This window comes from Oncorhynchus tshawytscha, linkage group LG29, assembly GCF_018296145.1.
Source record: "Oncorhynchus tshawytscha isolate Ot180627B linkage group LG29, Otsh_v2.0, whole genome shotgun sequence".
NCBI lineage: Eukaryota > Metazoa > Chordata > Actinopteri > Salmoniformes > Salmonidae > Oncorhynchus > Oncorhynchus tshawytscha.
The window spans coordinates 21,708,879-21,730,628 of NC_056457.1; the positions used below are offsets into that span (position 1 = coordinate 21,708,879).

A 21,750-nucleotide genomic window follows, 5' to 3' on the forward strand; every position below is an offset into this window, starting at 1 on the left:
GGTCCCTGGCAATTCCCTATTAAACAGTGTTGAGTCTTTATTCTTTTACGACAATGGCATGCATGCGCGTGTTAGAGTTTTGGTGCCCGACTTTAGCCCGACGGAGCCCGAAATTATACATCAAGTTAGGGCCGGATAGGGCCAGTTCTTCCATCAATAACTAGGATACGGGCAGGGCATTACTAAAATTTTGAAGCGGAGCCATTTGCTCTTGCTCTGCTGCGCAGTACAGTCATATATGACTAAGAACATAACATGGTGTCAGAAGTGCATCAACATCGTCAAATAGAAAACAGGAGAGATTATTTCATAGAAAATAGTTTTGACGGAGATTAGAGTGACGAAAAGTAGCTAACTGCTGCTCTCTCATGTCTCATCATTGAGCAGAGCAGCCCAAGTGGAGCCATTGCTATGAATATTCACAGACCCAGAGCTGCCATGATGAGCAAGCAGCGCGCAGGGAACGAATGACAGACAGAGAGGAGCAGCTAACGGATTTACTAACGGAGGAAGTCATTTCTGATTTCTGGTGGTGCCGGGCCTTAAATTTTAGTAGTGCCGGGCATGGGTAGAGTAGGTCCTGAACGTCGTGACATGGGTAGGGCTCAGGCTTAAAATGAATGCCGTGCAGGGCTCTAGTGTGTGTGTATGATGAGTGTGCATGTGTCTGCGCCCGTCTGTGTGACTTCCTGCATCCCTCCACATTGCCAGGGCCTCTCTACTGTACACTAGCGGGAACACAATCTCTACTAATTGGAACTAGAAAGAAAAAGCCATCCCCCCTTGTTCCTCTCACTCTCCCCCTCCCTTTACTAATTACAATAGCAGCCCTGCAGTCTACAGGCTACCCCTGATGGCCCCGAGACCTCTTTACCCAGCCTGCTTTTCCCTTCTACCCACAATCCTCAGCTCTCAATTATTTCCGCTGCTTGTTCCCCTCCCCCACCTCGACTTTCTACCTCCCTCGCTTACCTTCCCTGCACGCCTTCCCATCCCCCGTCCCCCCTCCCCACCATGGTGGCTCATTCAAGCATGCAAGCACACACATCCTCTCCTCCCTCACACTCTCTGAAAATACTCTGTCCCTCTTTTCTTTTGCTTGTTCCCTCTGTCTGTCGCTCTCTCGCAATGCACACATGGGCCCACACTCATTTTGTTGGGTTGCACAAACACCCACTGTGTGTGCTTTGAGACATAAATATACACACGCTTTGCCCTCCATCCACTGTTAACCACACACACCTCTCCCTGGACTCCTCACACACACAGCTGTGACTCAGCGTGTCATAGTCATTTTCTCAGTCACCAATGCCCTCTCATTTCTATCCTCTCCTTCTCTATTATGTGACTACACCCCCCCCCTCTCTCTCCTTCGCACTCTCCCTCCCTCTGAGAATGGCTAGAATGTCAGTCTTACTCTGCCTCTCTTACTGGAATCTCATTTTCCTTTTCCCTGCTGCCATCTCCTGCTTTGCCTTATTCTGGCCATCTGGCACGCACGCACACTCTTTCTATGTCACTCTCTTCCCCTCACCCTACTCAACTCACATCGTCTCTTCCTCTTACCGGACTTTGGCGTGCTCCAGGGTCGAGGCGGAGGATCCTGCAGAGTCCTCCGACACGGAGCGCTGGAAGAGTGGGGAGAGGGGTCTGTCGTCCCTGGGGCTAGGCACCATGATCTCCTCCTCGACATCCAGAACCAGCTCCTTAACTTCTGTGGGAAAAAGAGGGGGTAGATGTTATACTGTTATTATTCAAAATGCGGGAAACCACATTCATAAAGCCCTTAGTATGTCTACTAACTATAACCGACCATTTAGTCATTGGAAAGCAGTAGTGCTCACTACCAAATTATTCAAACTAGCAAAATCCAGGGTGACAGTTGACTTGTTTCTCTTTGGAAACACAGTTGACATAGGCAACAACACCTTATTCAGAAGAAACCTGGTCTAGTTTCACTCAGGACTCTTTTATTGAACACATTTTGTGACACACAAGTTGTCAGACTATGCAAACACTGAGTTCTTTCATTCCAAACCATTGTTCTTAGTTTTGCATAGACAAAGAAAAACAGAGTTTTGCTGAACAGCAAAAGGATTAGTCCTAACCCCTCACCTACCAGTCAAAGGCTCGGTGCAACTGGCATCTCTAGGTTGTGTTCATTAACCTGTCTGGGAACGGGGTTCCGCTAACAGCCAGTGAAATTGCAGGGCGCCAAATTCAAACAACAAAAATCTCATAAATCAAATTTCTCTAACATACAAGTATTAGGCACCATTTTAAATATTAAATTCTCGTTCATCCAGACACAGTGTCTGATTTCAAAAAGGCTTTACAGCGAAAGCTCCACAAACGATTATGTTAGGTCACCACCAAGTCACAGAAAAACCCAGCCATTTTTCCAGCCAAAGAGAGGAGTCACAAGAAGCAGAAAGAGATCAAATTAATCACTAGCCTTTGATGATCATCAGATGACACTCATGTTACACAATACATGTATGTTTTGTTCGATAAAGTACATATTTATATCCAAAAATCTCATTTTACATTGGCGTGTTATGTCCAGTAGTTCCAAAACATCCGGTGATTTTGCAGAGCCACATCAATTTACTGAAATACTCATAATAAACATTGATAATAGATACAACTATTATACATGGAACTTTAGATAAACTTCTCCTTTATGCAACCGCTGTGTCAGATTTCAAAAAAACTTTATGAAAAAGCATACCATGCAATAATCTGAGTACGGCGCTCAGAGCCCAAACCAGCCAAAGAGATATCCGCCATGTTGTGTAGTCAATATTAGTCAGAAATAGCATTATAAATATTCCCTTACCTTTGATGATCTTCATCAGAATGCACTCCCAGGAATCCCAGTTCCACAATAAATGTTTGATTTGTTCGATAAAGTTCATAATTTATGTCCATATACCTCCTTTTGTTAGGGCGTTTGGTAAACAAATCCAAACGAGCGTGCAAGTCCAGCGGAAAGGTCGAACGACGACCTAAAAAGTTATATTACTGGTCGTAGAAACATATCAAATGAAGTATAGAATCAATCTTTAGGATGTTTTTAACATAAATCTTCAATAATGTCCCAACCGGAGAATTCCTTTGTCTGTAGAAAAGCAATGGAACGCGAGCTAACTCTCACATGACTGCTCGTCACAAAACCGTGGCTCTCTGCCAGACCTCTGACTCATTCCCCTCTCATTCGGACCCACTTCACAGTAGAAGCCTGAAACAACGTTCTAAAGACTGTTGACATCTAGTGGAAGCTTACAAATATCCCACAGTATCTTCAATAGGGGCTTAGTTGAAAAACTATAAACCTCAGATTTCCCACTTCCTGGTTGGATTTTTGCCTGCCATACGAGTTCTGTTATACTCATAGACATCATTCAAACAGTTTTAGAAACGTCAGTGTTTTCTATCCAATACTACTAATAATATGCATATATTAGCATCTGGTACTGAGTAGCAAGTAGTTTACTCTGGGCATGCTTTTCATCCAAAAGTGAAAATGCTGCCCCCTATCCCAATTAAGTTAACCACCAAATGGAGTAAAACTCACTGAAACAGGGTGACTACCTGGACTTATAATATGGACTCAAAATAAGTGCTCATTTTCATTTTTCTGTTGCAAAACATTAAAACATTTTCCATTGCATGCCTAAAATGAACATTACCATGCAAACTTTATTCTAGTGTTACTAAAAGCAACACTGAGATTGTGTGGGCTTAGTGAATGCTTTGAGCTCTAGCAACCCTTTCAGTAGGAGAAGGGCTGTGAACGCCAGTCAATTCATCTGAAAATCACAAAAGCATTGCCGAAAATGTCACAACGCGTCCGGGCAAAAAGAGATGACGTGACCTTTACCTTGACCTTTAAAGCGACAAAAATGTGGCACTCTTTTCCTGAAGAGTTGCCTACACAGGAGTTCAGGGGAAATAATAGCAGGCCAAATCATTTAGAGTTTAGAAACATTACGTCAATGGGACAGACCAGTTACATTTATTGGCAACATTTGTTTGCTTTCTGGGAATCAGTTGTGTAACTAGCCGAGGTATCGAATGTAACTTACACTGTTAATTCTATTTAGATTTTTGGTTTCTATACGAGAAAGAGAACATATGCACATCGAATGCCTTTGAGCAGATGCTGGATATCAGCTGATGTTAGGCAAATGATAACTCCACACACTGCCATCTATGCTCCCATGTGGGTTATTAGGGATAAGGTTGATGAAGTGGTCAAAACATTGTCACTAATAAACCACACGGGAGCAGACTGCAGAATGCAGTCCCATTTTTAGCATTTGCTGATTGGTAGAAAAACAATTATAAAAACCATACAACATCTAACAGTTATTAAACACCTTGATCTTGTGGTTAGGCTAGTTACTGTAATTCTGGGTTTTACATTTCCTTTAAAATTATAACATCAGGAGAAATGCATATGAAATATGTGAAATTTAAAAAAAAATTAAGATCTGCAATTGTTCTGGAAGGACACACCTCTGTCCAGAATGAGTAGTCTAATATATCATTGTAATTATGAGAAACTCAAAATGGTTAGATTCCCTCTTGGATAAAACCCCTTAGCAATATCAATAAGAGCATTGATAAGGCCCTAGTCTCAGCGTGGAGCAGACCTTCTCAAGTCTGACCTGGCAGACTTCCCAGAGAGAGCTAATGAAATACAACCCACAGATTCTGATCTATTTCCTTATTAGTTGTTTCTATTTTTTATAGGGTTAAATTAAGTCCTGAAACAGTAGGGCATCCAAAACCCTCAGTCAGGCATTCACAATACTTTCATAAAATCATTCACTCCGCTGCACCACTTGAAAAGCCGAAAATGCGTTATTTTGAACCGTTGACCCGGACGTGATTCTCAACCACTCATTAAAGAGTGATAAGGAACTTTGCTTTTTTTTCTCTTTCCCAGCGACAACATTCCTTCACTCTGGAAATGGGGGGATAAAATAATATATCCTTGTTGTAGCTCGCAAAAGCACTGAAGCGTACACACTGCATCTGTATTTCTGTATTGTTAAGACACAAAACGCCATTCTTGGAGCAAAAGCAAACCCTGGTCTTTGGTAGCATTCTTCATAACTAATAGGGAATACAAACAAGATTGCCCAGAATATGCATTAGAATATTGGCCGAAGGGAGACAACTAGGTGGGGTACAAGTGGAACAGGGACCTGATTTTACCTTTTGACACTGACTCGGCCTAAGTATATGGGGGGCATTTTCTTAAAGCATTCCACCTAGGAAAATCCCACAGCAAAAGCCCTGGAGTGTAATGAATAGCTAGGAAATTAATCTCCGGTCCGGCAAGAGGCTTTTGTAAGGGGTGGGGACTGTGTGTGTTCGTGCACTGGTAAGGGTTGGCAGCACATTTTTGAAGAGGAACAGATCAAGTGATGCTATTGACTTTTGCTGGTGTGAAGCCTTGATCTCATCGTGCATTGGGGAAACTAGGCAAATTACCATAACTAGGCATGGGTCTCAATACAACTCATTTCTTCCTCCCCCATCTGTCATAACCACAAACAGGTGAAAGGTTTGAATAGGCTTTAAACCTAGTGATCATGGAGGAGAAAGGAAACTACTTTACATTCGAGGAAACCTGTGACAGCAGCACAAAAGCAGTTAAAATGATTTAGACTTTATTTCTCTCCTTTGTGTGGCATTTGCCAAGCTTGTGAAGTCATTTACAGGTCAACAAAATGCCAGCAGCGAAACGCGAACCAACACCACCACCAACAGGGGAGTTGACCATGTTCTATCGCAAATATTAGCCAGCCCTCTGGCAGTTGATTTACATAATTCATTCTCCAAATGGCGCCTTGTTTTCCAAGGATGTTCTGCCTTAATGAAGTTGCATCCACAGAGCTATCGTGTTAGAAATGTTTGGGGAAGTGCACGGTGGGCCGGCGAGACCCCTGCAAGCAGCAGCTGCAGATGGCTTTTTTTTAACATCCCATAACGAGCCAGTGATTAAGCCTACATTTTGGCTCTGTGGAAATACAAAGTATGAACCGGCCTTTAGTCATCTACCATTTAGCAACGGATACCTCAAAAAATACATGGGGGAGGGTGGCGCAACATGCAACAAGACTGGTAGATTGCCTCTCTACAGACAACTTGAAGGTTATAGTCTAGAGCAGTGGTTCCCAAACTTTTTATAGTCCCGTACCCCTTCAAACATTCAACCTCCAGCTGTGTACCTCCACTAGCACAAGGGTCAGCGCATTCTCAAATATTGTGTTATTGCCATCATTGTAAGCCTGCCACACACATAATTTTAACATTGAATATAGTTGGAGTCCCTGTAATCCTAGATTCAGATCATTCAGGCGAGAAAAAACATCACCCAGATAGGCCAGTCGTGTGAGAAACTCATCATGCAAGCGGTCAGACAAGTGAAAACTATGGTCAGTAAAGAAAACTTTAAGCTTGTCTCTCAATATTGTAAAAAACGTGCCAATACTTTGCCCCTTGATAACCAGCGCACTTCTGTATGTTGTAAAAGCGTTACATGGTCGCTGCCCATATCATTGCAAAATGCAGAAAACACACGAGAGTTCAGGGGCCTTGCTTTAACAAAGTTAACCATTTTCACTGTAGTGTCCAAAATATCTTTCAAGCTGTCAGGCTTTCCCTTGGCAGCAAGAGCCTCTCGGTGGATGGTGCAGTGCACCCAAATGGCGTCGAGAGCCACTACTTGCTCGCGAGTTACCAATCCACTATGTCTCCATCATGGCTATTGCAACATCAGTACAGATACCAACACATCTTGACCACCAAAGTCCATTTGATGTCAAAAAGCTGTCCAGTACTTTTAAAATATCCTCTCATGTTGTCCTGGTTTCCAGTGTTTTGCAGAAGAGAATGTCTTCCTTAATTGACCCCCCCATAAATGTAACGGACATATACCAGGAGCTGTGCCAGGCCCCCCACGTCTGTTGACTGATCCAGCTGTAACACATATAATTCACTGGCTTGTATGCAAAGTAGTAATTGTTTAAAAATATCTCCTGCCATGTCACTGATGCGTCGTGAAATAGTGTTGTTTGATGAAGGCATTGTCTGTATAGTTTTTTTGTCTGTAAAGCATTGTCCCAGCCATATCCATGGCAGCAGGAAGAATGAAGTCCTCCACAATAGTATGGGGCTTGCCTGCCCTAGCCACTCAGTAGCTCACCATATAAGATGCTTCTAGCCCCTTCTAATTAATGGTTTTTGTTGCTTTTATACATGTCTTACTACTCAAAAAACTCCTGTGGCTTATTTTTCAAATGGTCATGTTTTGTTTCTAAATGTCTGCACAAGAGTGAAGGATTTCCACGAGAGAGTAGCGGTTAATGTGATTGGATGTTAATTATTTGACATTGTGTTATTTCGCTGAACTCTAGACGGTTTAATTTTATTTTTTGCAGTGAAACAAGGCTACCTAAGCGAGAGAGAAAAACACCCAAATGTATAGCCCTGTTGGAAAATATAAATCTACTATGAAAATATGAAGATTAGTATTATTGAATCACATTTTTATTTGGTGTACCCCGACGACATTGCACGTACACCAGTTTGGGAATACCTGGTCTACAGGCATTGAGGAGGCAGCGGGTCTGCATCGCGGGGGCAGCAGTCGTGCAACAGCTCCAAAGAACTAAGCCTTAATGATGAGAGGCATTTGGTAACTGGATCAAATCTCCCCCAAATACCAAAACCCCACCCTATTAGTGACGGCAGCCTAAACAAGCACACATGTATGAAGACAACAGCACACAAATATTAAAAGAGGAACACGCATGAAAGCACACAAAGAGGCACACTGATACAGCCATGTACACACACACACAAACCTTTCCATGACGACAGAGACACAGTCAACTCACCCATATCCTGCATGTTCTCTGCTTCGGCGGTCTCCGTCCCGTCCATGCTGTCCTCATCCTCTACCTGGGCTCGGCCTCTGCTACGTCCCCTGGGACACACAGGGAGAGGAAACAGTCACTGATCTGATCTGCCTTTCAGGCTCTGCTCAAGGAGGAGCAACATTGTTACTTAGGTCTGCCTCACAAAATGAGGAGCTGCCTTTTGAAGTAGTATGAACAGTAATACAGGCATCAACAACAGGTAAACAGCCTTCGATCTCAACCTCATAGCTGAGCTTTATTGCAAGAGGAACAGCCCATAAGGGTGGCCAAGTTGAAGAATCTCAAATTTAACAAATCAAAATGTATTTTATATTTGAGATTCTTCAAAGTAACCCTTTGCCTTGATGACAACTTTGCACACCCTTGGCATTCTCTCAACCAGCTTCATAAGGTAGTCACCTGGAATGCATTTCAATTAACAGGTGTGCCTTGTTAAAAGTGAATGTGTGAAATTTCTTTCCTTCTTAACCTTTTTGGGATAGGGGGCAGCATTTTCACTTTTGGATGAATAGCGTGCCCAGAGTGAACTGCCTCCTACTCTGTCCCAGATGCTAATATATGCATAGTATTATTAGTAATGGATAGAAAACACTCTGACGTTTCTAAAACTGTTTGAATGATGTCTGTGATTATAACAGAACTCATATGGCAGGCGAAAACCTGAGAAAAATCCAACCAGGAAGTGGGACATCTGACGTTTGTAGTTTTTCAAAGCTTGGCCTACCGAATACACAATGAGATATGGATAAAGTTGCACTTCCTACGGCTTCCACTAGATGTCAACCAGTCTTTAGAAACTGGTTTGAGGCTTCTACTATAAAGGAGGAGCTCATAAGAGCTATTTGAGTCAGTGGTCTGGCAAAGAGCCTTGGTCTCATGACGCGCGCTCGCGACAGAGTTACCTCTCGTTCCAGTGCTTTTCTGAAGACAAAGGAATTCTCCGGTTGGAACATTATTGATGTTTTATGTTAAAAACCATTCATCTTTTGACATGTTTCTAAAGGACTGTAACAGAACTTTGAGTTTTTGTCTGGATGAAGTGCCTGCGCCTCATGAAGACGGATTACTATGCTGAACAAGCTAACAACAAGTGGCTATTTGGACATAAATTATGGAACAAATCAGTCATTTATTGTCGAACTGGGATTCCTGGGAGTGCCTTCTGATGAAGATCATCAAAGGTAAGTGAATATTTATAGTCTTGGTTCTAACTTTGTTGATTCCAAAATGGCGAATATTTCTCTGGCTGTTTTGGGTTCTGAGCGCCTTTCTCAGTATATGCTTTTTCCGTTAAAAAAATTTAAATCTGACACAGCGGTTGCATTAAGGAGAAGTCTATCTTTAATTCTGTGAATAACACTAGTATCTATTATCAATGTTTATTATGAGTATTTCTGCAAAAATGTTTGTTTCGGATGTTTTGGAATCAAATCGTTACTGCACATAAGGTGCCAATGTAAACTGAGATTTCTGGATATAAATATGCACATAATCGAACAAAACATACATGTATTGTGTAACATGATGTCCTATGAGTGTCATCTGATGAAGATCATCAAAGGTTAGTGATTAATTTTATCTATATTTCTGCTTTTTGTGACTCCCATCTTTGGCTGGAAAAATGGCTGTGTGTTTTTTCGACTTGGCTATGACATATGTTGTGCTTTCGCTGTAAAGCATGTTTTGGGTGAAAAGCATGCCCAAATTAAACAGCTTTCTACTCAGGCCCAGAAGATAGGATATGCATATAATTAGTAGATTTGGATAGAAAACACTAAAGTTTCCAAAACTGTTCAAATAATGTCTGAGTATAACAGAACGGATTTGGCAGGCGAAAACCTGAGAAAAATCCATTCAGGAAGTAGGATTTGTATTTTTTTCTATTCAATGCCATTACAGTATCCATTGACTGAGGACTCAAATTGCAGTTCCTATGCCTTCCACTAGAAGTCAACAGTCTTTAGAAATAGTTTCAGGCTTGTATTCTGAAAAATGAGTGAGTAAGATCAGTCTGAATGAGTGGACCCTGCCGTGTCACAGAGCGTTTTCATGCGCACGACCAGAGAGAGTGCCTTTCTTGTTTACCTTTTATATTGACGACGTTATTGTCCGGTTGAAATATTATAGATTATTTAGGCTAAAAACAACCTGAGGATTGAATATAAGTATCGTTTGACATGTTTCTATGAACTTTCCGTATACAATTTGGATTTTTTTTGTCTGCCTGTTGTGACTGCATTTGAGCCTGTGGATTACAGAAGAAAACCTCAGTTTTGTTCGTGTTTTCGGATATAAAGAGAGACTTTATCGAACAAAAGGAACATTTTTTGAATAAATTAATATCTTCCGAGTGTCACCATATGAAGATCATCAAAGGTAAGGGATTCATTTTCTCTCTATTTCTGACTTGTGTAACTCTTCTACTTGGCTGGTTACTGTTTGTAGTGATTTGTCTGCTGTAACAAACAAGTAACAGACAACTGTTCACAGGACACTGAAATCAGGCCTTCATAGTCAAATTGCTGCAAAGAAACCACTACTAAAGGACATCAATAAGGAAGAGACTTGCTTGGGACTGATGGAAATCTGTCCTTTGGTCTGATGAGTCCAAATGTGAGTTTTTTTGTTCCAACTTTGTATGATTGTAAGACGCAGCGTATGTGAACAGATGACCTCTGCATGTGTGGTTTCCACCGTGAAGCATGGAGGTGGTGGGGTGATGGTGTTTTGCTGGGGCCAGAGTCAGTGATTTAATTAGAATTCAAGGCACACTTAACCAGCATGGCTGCCAAAGCATTCTGCAGCGATAACCCACCCCATCCCATCTGGTTTGCGCTTAGTGGGACTATCATTTGATTTTCAACAGGACAATGACCCAACACTCCTCCAGGCTGTATAAGGGCTATTTGATCAATAATGAGAGTGATGAGTGCTGCATCAGATGACCTACCCTCCACAATCACCCAACCTCAACCCAATTAAGATGGTTTTGGGAAGAGTTGGACCACAGAGTGAAGGAAAAGCAGCCAACAAGTGCTCAGCGTATGCGGGAACTCCTTCAAGATTGTTGGAAAAGCATTCCTCATGAAGCTGGCTGAGAGAATGCCAAGAGTGTGCAAAGCTGTTAAGGCAACGTGTGGCTACTTTGAAGAATCTAAAATATATATGTTTTGATTTGTTAAACCCTTCCTTGGTTACGACATGATTCCATATGTTATGTCATAGTTTTAATGTCTTCACTATTATTCTACAATGTAGAAAATAGTAAAAAATAAAGAAAAAACCTTCAATGAGTAGGTGCCATAACTTTTGACTGGTACACACACACACACATACACATACACATATATATATATATATATATATATATAATTATTATTTTCTTCTTTTAAGCCCTTTAAACCAGACACCTGTGGCCAATAAATTCATCTCAAAATTGAACTTGAGCGAAAGCTCCCTCCATGTTTTTTTCAGTAACATTTGTTAGAGTGTGGTGGACCAAGGTTTGTTTCTGTTCACTTCTCTCTGGAGCACTGAGCAGTGGAGTCCATAGCTCACCACTTCCCTTCCCGGTCTGTAATAGGCCTAACCAACACTGTCAACACTGGTGTTGCAGCGATAGCAGCCAAATGGGACGCACCGCTCCACCTGCGGCTTACAGCTCAGCTGCTGGTGATGTTGTGACGGGCTCATTCTACAGAAAAACTCTAAATAACATTGAAAAAAATGTGACACTTTTGAAATCATTTTCTACATGATTCCCACATGAACTGGGAAGAGAGAGGATTGGTGCTCATATCAGTTTCCTTTACCAAGCAAAAGCAAAGTCATGAACCCTGTGGTGGTAGCAGACCGAACATGCAATGGAAACCAGGGCACCAAACCAGGGGATCCAAAACAAGCCCCTGGAGTGGAGAAAGAGGGATAGGACTGGGCAGACAACTAGGGCAAGAGAGAAAGCTGGAGGGAGAAAAACACACCTCTGTCTAGCTCTGAAAACTTGGCTGGACTATCTAGAACAGCTCATGCGTAGTGGATCTGTGCAAATGTAGCTTCTAAAAAGCTCTGGCACTTTCTGGCTCTCGATCGCTCCCTCTCTTTCTCTGTGCTACACAAGAACAAAGAGGTGCTATTCAGAGTACTTACCAATGTGGCTATCTTAACTCAAAGCCTGCAACCTGGACCAAAAGGGCCTTCTCCTTTAGATCACGCGTCTTAACTCTGCAGGTTCACTCGACATTTGTACTCAATTGTTGAATTAAGATAAATAATAAGTAAAGAACTCACCAGGGTCTCCCGAGTGGCGCAGTGGTCCAAGGCACTTCATCACAATGCTAGCTGTGCCACTAGAGATTCTGGGTTCGGGTCCAAGCTCTGTCGCAACTGGCCACAACAGGCCCAGCATCGTCCGGGTTAGGGGAGGGTTTGGCCGGCAGGGATGTCCTCGTCCCATCGCGCACTAGCGACTTCTGTGGCGGGCTGGCGCAGTGCGTGCTGACAAGGTCGCCAGGTGTACGGTGTTTCCACTGACACATTGATGCGGCTGGATTCCGGGTTAAGTTGGCATTGTGTCAAGAAGCACTGCGGCTTTGTTGGGTTGTTTTTCAGAGGATGCATGGCTTTCGACCTTTGCCTTACCCGAGCCCATACGGTAGTGGCAGCGATGAGACAAGACTAACTACTAATTGGATACCACGAAATTGGGGAAAAACCCTCACCTTGTTGTCTAGGTCTTAATTGAAAGGAAACACCAAAAATCTGCAGACACTCTGCCCTCCGTGAAATTATTTTGACACCTCTGCTTTAGGATGGACTAGCCTAGATGTAGATTGGTTCAGAACACTATGACTGAGCTGGTCCAAATAACATTAGGTTCTTCTGAAGCAGCCTAACCCCCATAAAGCGGGATATACACATCAAAAGGAAGACACTTCCTGGGTTTGTGCTCACTTGGCGACAACAACAAAAAATATTCCAGCAATGCAATAAGCTGTTTCAAAGGCAAAACTCATTGGATGGCAAAAGCAAGGACTAGCGGCCTCGAAAGCAAACCAACCAAATACAAAGTTTGTGGTGGGAAATATTGGGTTTCCACTGCAAACAACTGTGAGGCTTTGCGGCCTATTCCACCTTGCACAATGCGGTGGCGAGGTCAGGGGCTGAGGCATCAGGTAACCAGGGTTGGGTTTCTGGGATGGAGACGGACACCGCTATTGACGCTGCCATCGGCAACCGAATCCCAGTACTCTGATCAATGACCAACATCATTGAAAATGCAAGGCCATTGTGTCCCGGGCCTGGAACAGGTTTAATCCAGGTCAACTGGTCTGGCCAGACTGATTCCTCTCCTTTCCACACCAAGCATAGTAACTAGTAGCCTAATCCACTGTTCAGCATGTTTCATCTAGCCTGCACTGCAAGGTACTGGTTTTACTTATTAGAAATTCATGCCAACCTCAAACACCAATTCTACAACTTCTCCAAAATGACTGATGGCCACTGCACAACATTCTCAGTTGTCTCAAAGGATTGAAACTACCTTTTTGGTCCATCAACCACTCTGGCAGGTAGATTTAGTTAAGTTAGTTGAGAATGTTTTGTAAATGTTTCTAAAACAATAAATGTGTTACTAGACCAGAGTCATTTAAACAAAATATCACAGATGAGACTAATTTCACCTGCCCCTTTAAGAGTGGGAGATTACCGTGGGAAAAAGACTCATGTTTGTACCTGTGAGATTGAGTCTGGCTAATCTGACCAGTAGCAGTGTTGTATTCTCTTCCCTAGCAGTTGAAACTCAAACATTGGAAAAACAAACTTGCTTGTGAAAACAACAATGCAAATAGCCAAGAAACACTAGGACGAAGTCTCACTTCAGTATACTTTAGTTTCAGGTAAATTAGACCAACTTTTACACCTGTGCGCAGCGCTTCTAAAAATGTATCTTTCACTCAGCACGTGCGCACAGCCCCCAGCCAGTCAGTGTTGCTGCGCAAGGTGGGATAGGCTATATAAGATTTGTAGCTATGAAACAAAATGGCAGAAATACTTAGAAAACAGCTACTGCAGCACAAATGCGAGTGAAATGCTCGCACTGTGGCTGGTGAAATAGACATTTTACCCGCCAACGGAAAAATCTGATGGTTGGCGGGTGTTCATTTTAGGCACCAAATCTGTGTCCTCAACAGATGAAGTAAAAGGACTTGATAGGTGGAAGCCAGACCAGACCATTTAGTCATCAAGGAAACAATATGAGGAAGGGAAGGTTTTCTAGGGTACCTAGTTTAGCAAAATGTTGGACATGCATGGCAGTACAGGAGGTGGTGGAGCTGCAGCTGCCCATAGAATGGATCACACTTGAGGAATTTCCAATTGGACAGTTTAAGTTAACGGTGGAACAGTGGTCGAACACCAACAATGTCAAGTGGCCCATGTTTGCAAAAAGAATGCAAGGACCCTCAATATATGCAACCTCCAGACAATTAATGTTCTAGTGTCAAGTGACTGATAATTAGACTGATTATAAGTAAATAAGTGAAAAGCCTCTCAAAAAACCTCTTAGGATTCATTGGTTAATCCATGCATGAAGCCAAACAATGCCCAACCCCACGAGAGACCTCTAAACAAACAAGAAAAACAGAAGTACAGTGATGCTTACTGGTATGCAGGCACTGCATAATACATGCATCATGGCTATGTGACTTCCCACTTCCCAGAATCCATGGGTTTTGCCAAGTGGGGGCACCTAAATGGATTTTACATGTACCTGTCCTAACTCCCATGCATCACAGAGGTAAACAAATGATGAAATGTGGGCTAATGTGTAACCCGAAGGCAGAAAAGGCAGATCCTTTCACATGCTGCAGTCCAGTCGGAGATGAAAAGGTGCCACTCACACAGAAAAACGGCAGTGACAATCCTAAATAAGGCTCTTGGCATTTCTCTTTTCAATGCCAAGAGCACCAAAGATAATTTTCCATTTTGTGCAAACCTTTTGAACAATACCCTTTTTCTAACCACCCGCTAGTCAGAGAGAAGAAGGGATGAGGACGGTCCTAAAGACATGGCCCACCCCAAGGGAACCGGTGTAGCATCCATTGGTCATATAGCCCAGGAGGAACTCTTGGAAAACTGTCATGTTACAGTCTTAAAGGAGTATGCTTATCGTCATCATCAGCCAACTTAACTCCAATAAATCACATTTTATTGGTCACATTCACATATTTAGCAGATGTTATGTGGGTGTAGCGAAATGCTTGTGTTCCTAGCACCAACAGTGCAGTAGCATAACAATTCACAACAATACACAAATCTAAAAGTAGAATAGAATACAGTATATATATATATAGAATGAGTAAATCTGTATGAAAACATTATTAAAGTGCCTAGAGTTCCATTGTTAAGGTGGCCTGCGATTCCATGTCTATAGGGCAGCAGCCTCTCAAGTGCAGGGTGGTACCCGGCTAGTGATGGCTATTTAACAGTCTGAAAAACAGCTTCTATCTTAAGGCCCCAGTTTTGATGCACCTGTACTGTCCTCGCCTTCTGGATGATAGTGGGGTGAACAGGCCGTGGCTCAGGTGTTTGATGTCCTTGATTGATCCTTTTGGCCTTCTTTTGACATCGGGTGCTGTAGGTGTCCTGGAGGGCAGGCAGTGTGCCCCCAGTGATGCGTTGGGCTGACTGCACCACCCTCTGGAGTGCCCTGCAGTTGCAGTGTTCCAGTTGCCGTACCAGGTGGTTATACAGCCCGACTGGGTGTTCTCAATTGTGCATCTGTAAAAGTTTGAGGGTCTTAGGGGCCAAGCTGAATTTCTTCAGGCCCCTGAGGTTGAAGAGGCGCTGTTGTGCCTTCTTCACTACACTGTATGTGTTGGTGGACCATTTGAGATTGTCAGTGACCTGTACACAGAGGTACTTTCCAGCTTTCCACCTTCTCCACTGTGGTCACGTTGATGTGGATAGCTAATCATTCAAATTCATTGTTACTGGTTCACATAAACAGAGCCCCCCATTTTTCTAAGTTTAGGCTACCGTTAGTCTTAGATTCCACAAAAAATGAAAATGTACTGGTTTATATAAAGAGCCCCCCCAACAGAAACACCAATACAGGACCAATCAAAGTGCTACTCTTGTTAATTCCAAATCCATGCACATTTTACATTTGCACAACTCAAAAGCATGTGGTATCGAACACAAGCAGTCAGTCACAAAAATATGAATTAAGGTCATTTGTGTTTGTTTGTTTTTTTAACATATATCCAGAAACTTAAAGTCACAATTCTACTACAGTGAGAAACGGAGCAGGTAGTGTTGGACAGACACACAGACAGACAGACAGACAGACAGACAGACAGACAGAGAGAGAGAGAGAGAGAGGCGGAAAAAAAAAAGCTGTTGTTGCAAGTAGTTCCAGCTCGTAAGGCAGTGGCGAAATCCCGGCATGGATTAACTGGCTGGGATGGGGCACACCCCCTTCTCCCCTTCTCCATAGCCGTTTCCCAGCATGCCATTTAACCATTTCCTCTCAGTTTTTACACTTCCAAGCTTTTACAAGCAATTGTTTAAACCAGATTCAAAACAAAGCGCAATGCAAGGGGCTAGAAACCTTTGATATGCGGACTCACAGGACATTCCCTCCTCACAACCAAAAGCAAGCAAGGGTAAATTAAATTTACCTTCAACCTATTCATTACCTGCAAGAGCCATGTTGCAAATAAGTACTCCTAGGATTTTTGTTTAAACTCCAGCACAAAAACTAGGTTGAGCTTTGGGGTTGAGATCTGGCAACCACAAAAAACACTATTGTGCACTACTGCGACACAGAGGCATGGAGGTTATTTTAGGGTAACATCAATGGCGACTAGGTCTGACCACTAAAGGGGCCAAATGTAATGTGGCTATTGTATTGATACATCCGTAAGGCCAAGCTATTGAATGTGTATTAAGCCCCTTATACAATACAGTAACGGCAGACCCAGGAACAACCAGGGTTCCTAGTCTGGTGTATTTGGGGCTTTCTTAAATCACATTCTTTGATAACCATCAACCAACTGCCTTCCACCCCTATTTCACTGCTGACACAATTCTATGCCACCAATAACATTTAAGAAAAACCAATGCTCTGATGATATGGATGAGGAGCCATTGTGTCCATATCGCAAATAAGCATCTCTGTCAAAGCTATTTGTAAGCACCCTCACGATTGACAGCTGTTCTGAAAAAAACATGCCAGCCATTTAGACAGTCAGGTAACAGTTTTGGTGATTCACTGCCCAGACCCCTAGGGCATTGCGACAACAGAAGAAATTAACACACGCAGCAGCCATTAGGTTATGTAAGCAGTCTCAAGGAGGTACCTCTAAGCTCTTGCAGTCTTTGTAAAAAAATATATTTAAAAAGCCTGGCACACAGGGAGACACTTCAGTGACATAAGCAGTGGAGTCTAGGGACAAGCACAGTGGAGTCTAGGGACAAGCACAGTGGAGTCTAGGGACAAGCACAGTGGAGTCTAGGGACAAGCACAGTGGAGTCTAGGGACAAGCACAGTGGATTCTAGGGACAAGCACAGTGGATTCTAGGGACAAGCACAGTGGATTCTAGGGACAAGCACAGTGGATTCTAGGGACAAGCACAGTGGATTCTAGGGACAAGCACAGTGGATTCTAGGGACAAGCACAGTGGATTCTAGGGACAAGCACAGTGGATTCTAGGGACAAGCACAGTGGATTCTAGGGACAAGCACAGTGGATTCTAGGGACAAGCACAGTGGATTCTAGGGACAAGCACAGTGGATTCTAGGGACAAGCACAGTGGATTCTAGGGACAAGATTTCCTTCAGAAAAAGATAGGAGCTATGAGGAAGAGGGAAGCGAAATCTTTGCAGAAAAATTTAGCAATTTCCTCTGAAAAAGGGTTCTTCTAGATAGAAACCAAGCTTGGTAATTTCTGACATAAAAACAAAGGTATGAGTTGCAAAAGGTCAAGGCAATAATTCCGATATAGATTGAGCCCTATAAATCATTGTTATTTAAGGATACGTTGTTTATTCCCCATCTGGGACATATTAAGATCGCCTCGGTGTGAGTGTGTATTTGTTTCGCGCCCAAAATCCATGTCCACACATACACACCTTGTGAAGAAAAACAAGGACTACCTGGAACAGAGCCTCTAGGAAGTGGCAGACAGATCACATAACAGCTGTAACACCATACAACAGCGCATATACATTACACTGTATGTATAGAAGAATGCTAATGGGAAAACAGGAAAGGAGCAGTGTCATCCACACACACATTTTCCAGGAAGTAAGCGATGACATCATTTGAACACCAGCCAGGATTTACGGTCCATAATCAGCCAGGTGATATTTTGACTAGGCCAACCAAGCTGTCCCAAGTTCTCAATAGCACTAAGTAGCGTCAAGCCATTTAAAAAGGCACAATATGGGATATTCCCTGTTGTCCAATGGCAATTTCAAATAAGATGCATGAAAATAAATACCTTAGAAATACCTCATTAGCTTAGTACAGCTGTCATACCCAATCATTACTGACTGTCAGTTGCATCCATAGCTCATGAATTTGAGCGTGGTTACATTTCTCCAGCATCATCCCTCAGCTTTATACCAAATCAAGTGACGGGGCAAAAATAACATTAGGATTGTGGGCTTTCAGTCATATTTTCTATCCAATACTATGTGTTTTTATGTGTATGTGAATAACTAACGTCAGAGAGTTTGGTAAAGTTCAAGCATAATCTTTTACTCAGGTATAACATGTTACAGGTCACAACATCCTAATCAAACATTCATAATGCACCTGTTTATATATCCTAGATAATGTGAATAATGCCAAGCCAGTGGGGCACTTAACATCTTCCTTTTCATATAGAACAAGCTTATATTAGAGGTCGACCGATTAATCGGAATAGCTGATTAATTAGAGCCGATTTCAAGTTTTCATAGCAATCGGAAATCTGTATTTTTGGGCGCCGATTTTGCAGCTTTTTAATTGTTTTTTTTCTTTATTTAACTAGGCAAGTCAGTTAAGAACACATTCTTATTTTCAATGACGGCCTAGGAACAAGGCAGAACGACAGAATTGTACCTTGTCAGCTTGGGGGATCCAATCTTGCAACCTTACAGTTAACTAGTCCAACACTAACCACCTGCCTCACGAGAAGCCCGCCTGTTACGCGAATGCAGTAAGCCAAGGTAAGTTGCTAGCTAGCATTAAACTTATCTTAGAAAAAACAATCAATTAACGACTGTCGTTGCTCCAATGTGTACTTAACCATAAACATCAATGCCTTTCTTAAAGTCAATACACAAGTATATATTTTAAACCTGCATATTTAGCTAAAAGAAATCCAGGTTAGCACGCAATATTAACCAGGTGAAATTTTGTCACCTCTTGCGTTCATTGCACGCAGAGTCAGCGTATATGCAACAGTTTGGGCCGCCTGGCTCTTTGCGAACTAATTTGCCAGAATTTTACGTAATTATGACATAACATTGAAGGTTGTGCAATGTAATAGGAATATTTAGACTCATGGATGCCACCCGTTAGATAAAATACCAAACGGAATAAACGTTTTGCTTGAGGTGATAGTTTCTGGATTTGACCTAAGGCTCGGATTTCTGTGTGTTTATTATAGTTACGTCTATGATTTCATATTTGATAGAGCAGTCTGACTGAGGGGTGGTAGGCAGCAGCAGGCTCGTAATAGTCAAAGGTATATGGTTTAGGGAGAAATAGTCGACGCGTTATTATTCCTGTAATAACTTGCGGCTGAACTTGAAAGGGGTTCCTTCGTTATTTTACCGATCATGTCTTCAATAGAGAATGTCTTGATCTACTTCAAATAAGGTCTGTGTTTCGTGCAGGCTTAAACCGCCTCTGTGTTTTGATACCCATGTAAATCTCACTAGGATAAGGTAACGTTGTCAAAATATTTTCATAAATCCCCTCTACAATTTTTATTTTTTATCTTTGCTTATATTTAGCCAATATTGATCAGAGTTACCTTGTCCTATGGATATCTACACAGCTATAAAATTGGCAAGGTGATGTAAGCCTACACGAAACACAGACATTATTTTAAGTGAATCTAAAAATATCCTATGGAATAAATGAATGAAGGAACCGCTTTTCAGATTTTGCTAGAAGGTGTCATGGGAATTATGACTCGCACTTTGGTAGTCAATTCTTAACATGTCCATTATTGTTTTCAAGATTCATCACAGGTAACTTAAACTCTATTTTTATTCAAACAGTTGAGAGTATTTGTCTCCTAAGCAGAATCTTCAGTATCATTGTCACTTCAGAGCTGTGTGTGTGTTTTACAGATGGCAGAGAAAAGCAGAGGACCAGTGTGGGACTATTACATGGAATTGGCACCAGGGAAAGCAAGGTGTCTTATTTGTGGTAAAGATGTAAGATGTAAAATACCACCAACCTGTGGAATCACCTTAAGAACACCCATCCAAAAGCCCATATGTATTATATTAAGTTTTTAAAAAGTGTTCAATGTTCATTCAATATTGTTGTATTGTCATTATAATAATCGGTATCGGCGTCGAAAAATCATAATCGGGCGACCTCTAGCTTATATATGTGGCACACAGCCACAAAATGTTTAATTTCTTGGGTCATGTTGGACCAGAATACTGAGCCTCTGGCTTTTCTTAAGACTGGCTTCGACCAGAGTGCCCTGCATGGATACAAGAGAGAATCATTGGGCGTTGAGTTTCTGGCACTACCACCCTGTCGCCTTTGTTGACAACCTCTTCCTGCATTGTGAGTGTGCCTCTATGTCCAGTAGTCCCTACTCTTTCTTGTGTCCGGCCAGCCTCTTAGGATAAAAGACTGACGCATTCAAGAACTCTTGTCCTCTGCTGAATGAGCTTTAATAGCATCCCGTGTCTGTGGGGAGATGTGAACCATGCTACTGATCAAAACATCAACCTCAGCCTGTAGAGCATACACGGTCTCATTTGTCCGATATTGCAGGTAGTGCTGCTCTAGACAAGAAATCTGCAATATGAAGTTCTATTCCTTTCTTGTATAGTACCTGTAGTTGATAACGTTGATGCATCATCCTTTGAAGTCGCTTCAATGCAGTCAGATTCTTTTTTAAGATAACCTCAAGCGGCTTCTGATCAGGTATTGATCAAAACGGTCACAGGAGAACACTATGGCTAGGCACTCCTTTTCAATTTGGGTATATCCTTGCTCCATAGGTGTCAATGTCCTTGAAGCAAATGCAATGGCTGCCCCTTCTGCAAGAGCACAGCCCCTAGGCCTTGCCACTTGCATCACATTGTAGGGTCACTTCTTCAGGGAGGTCATAGTACATAAGTATTGGTTGGTTGCTTACAAACTTCTGATTTGCTCCAATGCATCATCATGTTGAGGAAGCCATGCCAATAGCACATCTTTTCTGGTCAGCCGACACAATGGTCACATACGTCAGACAGATGAGGTAGGAATTTGGCTGAATAATTTACAAAACCAAGCAATCGGTGCACTACTTTTGCATCTGTAGATGGCGGCATTTGCTGTACTGCCTCCACCTTCTTGGGGTCTGGCTTCAGACCTTCAGCTGTCAAAAGATGTCCCATGTATTTAATACTTGTGAGCCTGAGCTTGACTTTGTCTTTATTCAGATTCATCTCACTTGCTCTTTGTAAGAGCTAAGTCAGGTTGTGGTCATGGTCCACAGCCGTATACCAGGATGTCATCAGCTATGACGCTTATTCTTGGTAGTCCCTGAAGTGCATCATGTTGCC

At 42.4% G+C, this 21,750-nt stretch overlaps 1 protein-coding gene across 1 annotated transcript in view; it reads right to left on the reverse strand.

Annotated features, from left to right (window-relative positions):
* Positions 1-21,750, reverse strand: part of LOC112233554 (histone-lysine N-methyltransferase 2C) — a 232,636-nt gene that overhangs the window by 182,980 nt on the left and 27,906 nt on the right. The window contains exons 3-4 of the mRNA XM_042308451.1: positions 7,917-8,005; positions 1,567-1,714 (exon numbers count right to left, since the gene is read on the reverse strand). Of these exons, the coding sequence (XP_042164385.1) occupies positions 1,567-1,714; positions 7,917-8,005 (237 nt within the window). The remainder of the gene's footprint in view (positions 1-1,566; positions 1,715-7,916; positions 8,006-21,750) is intronic.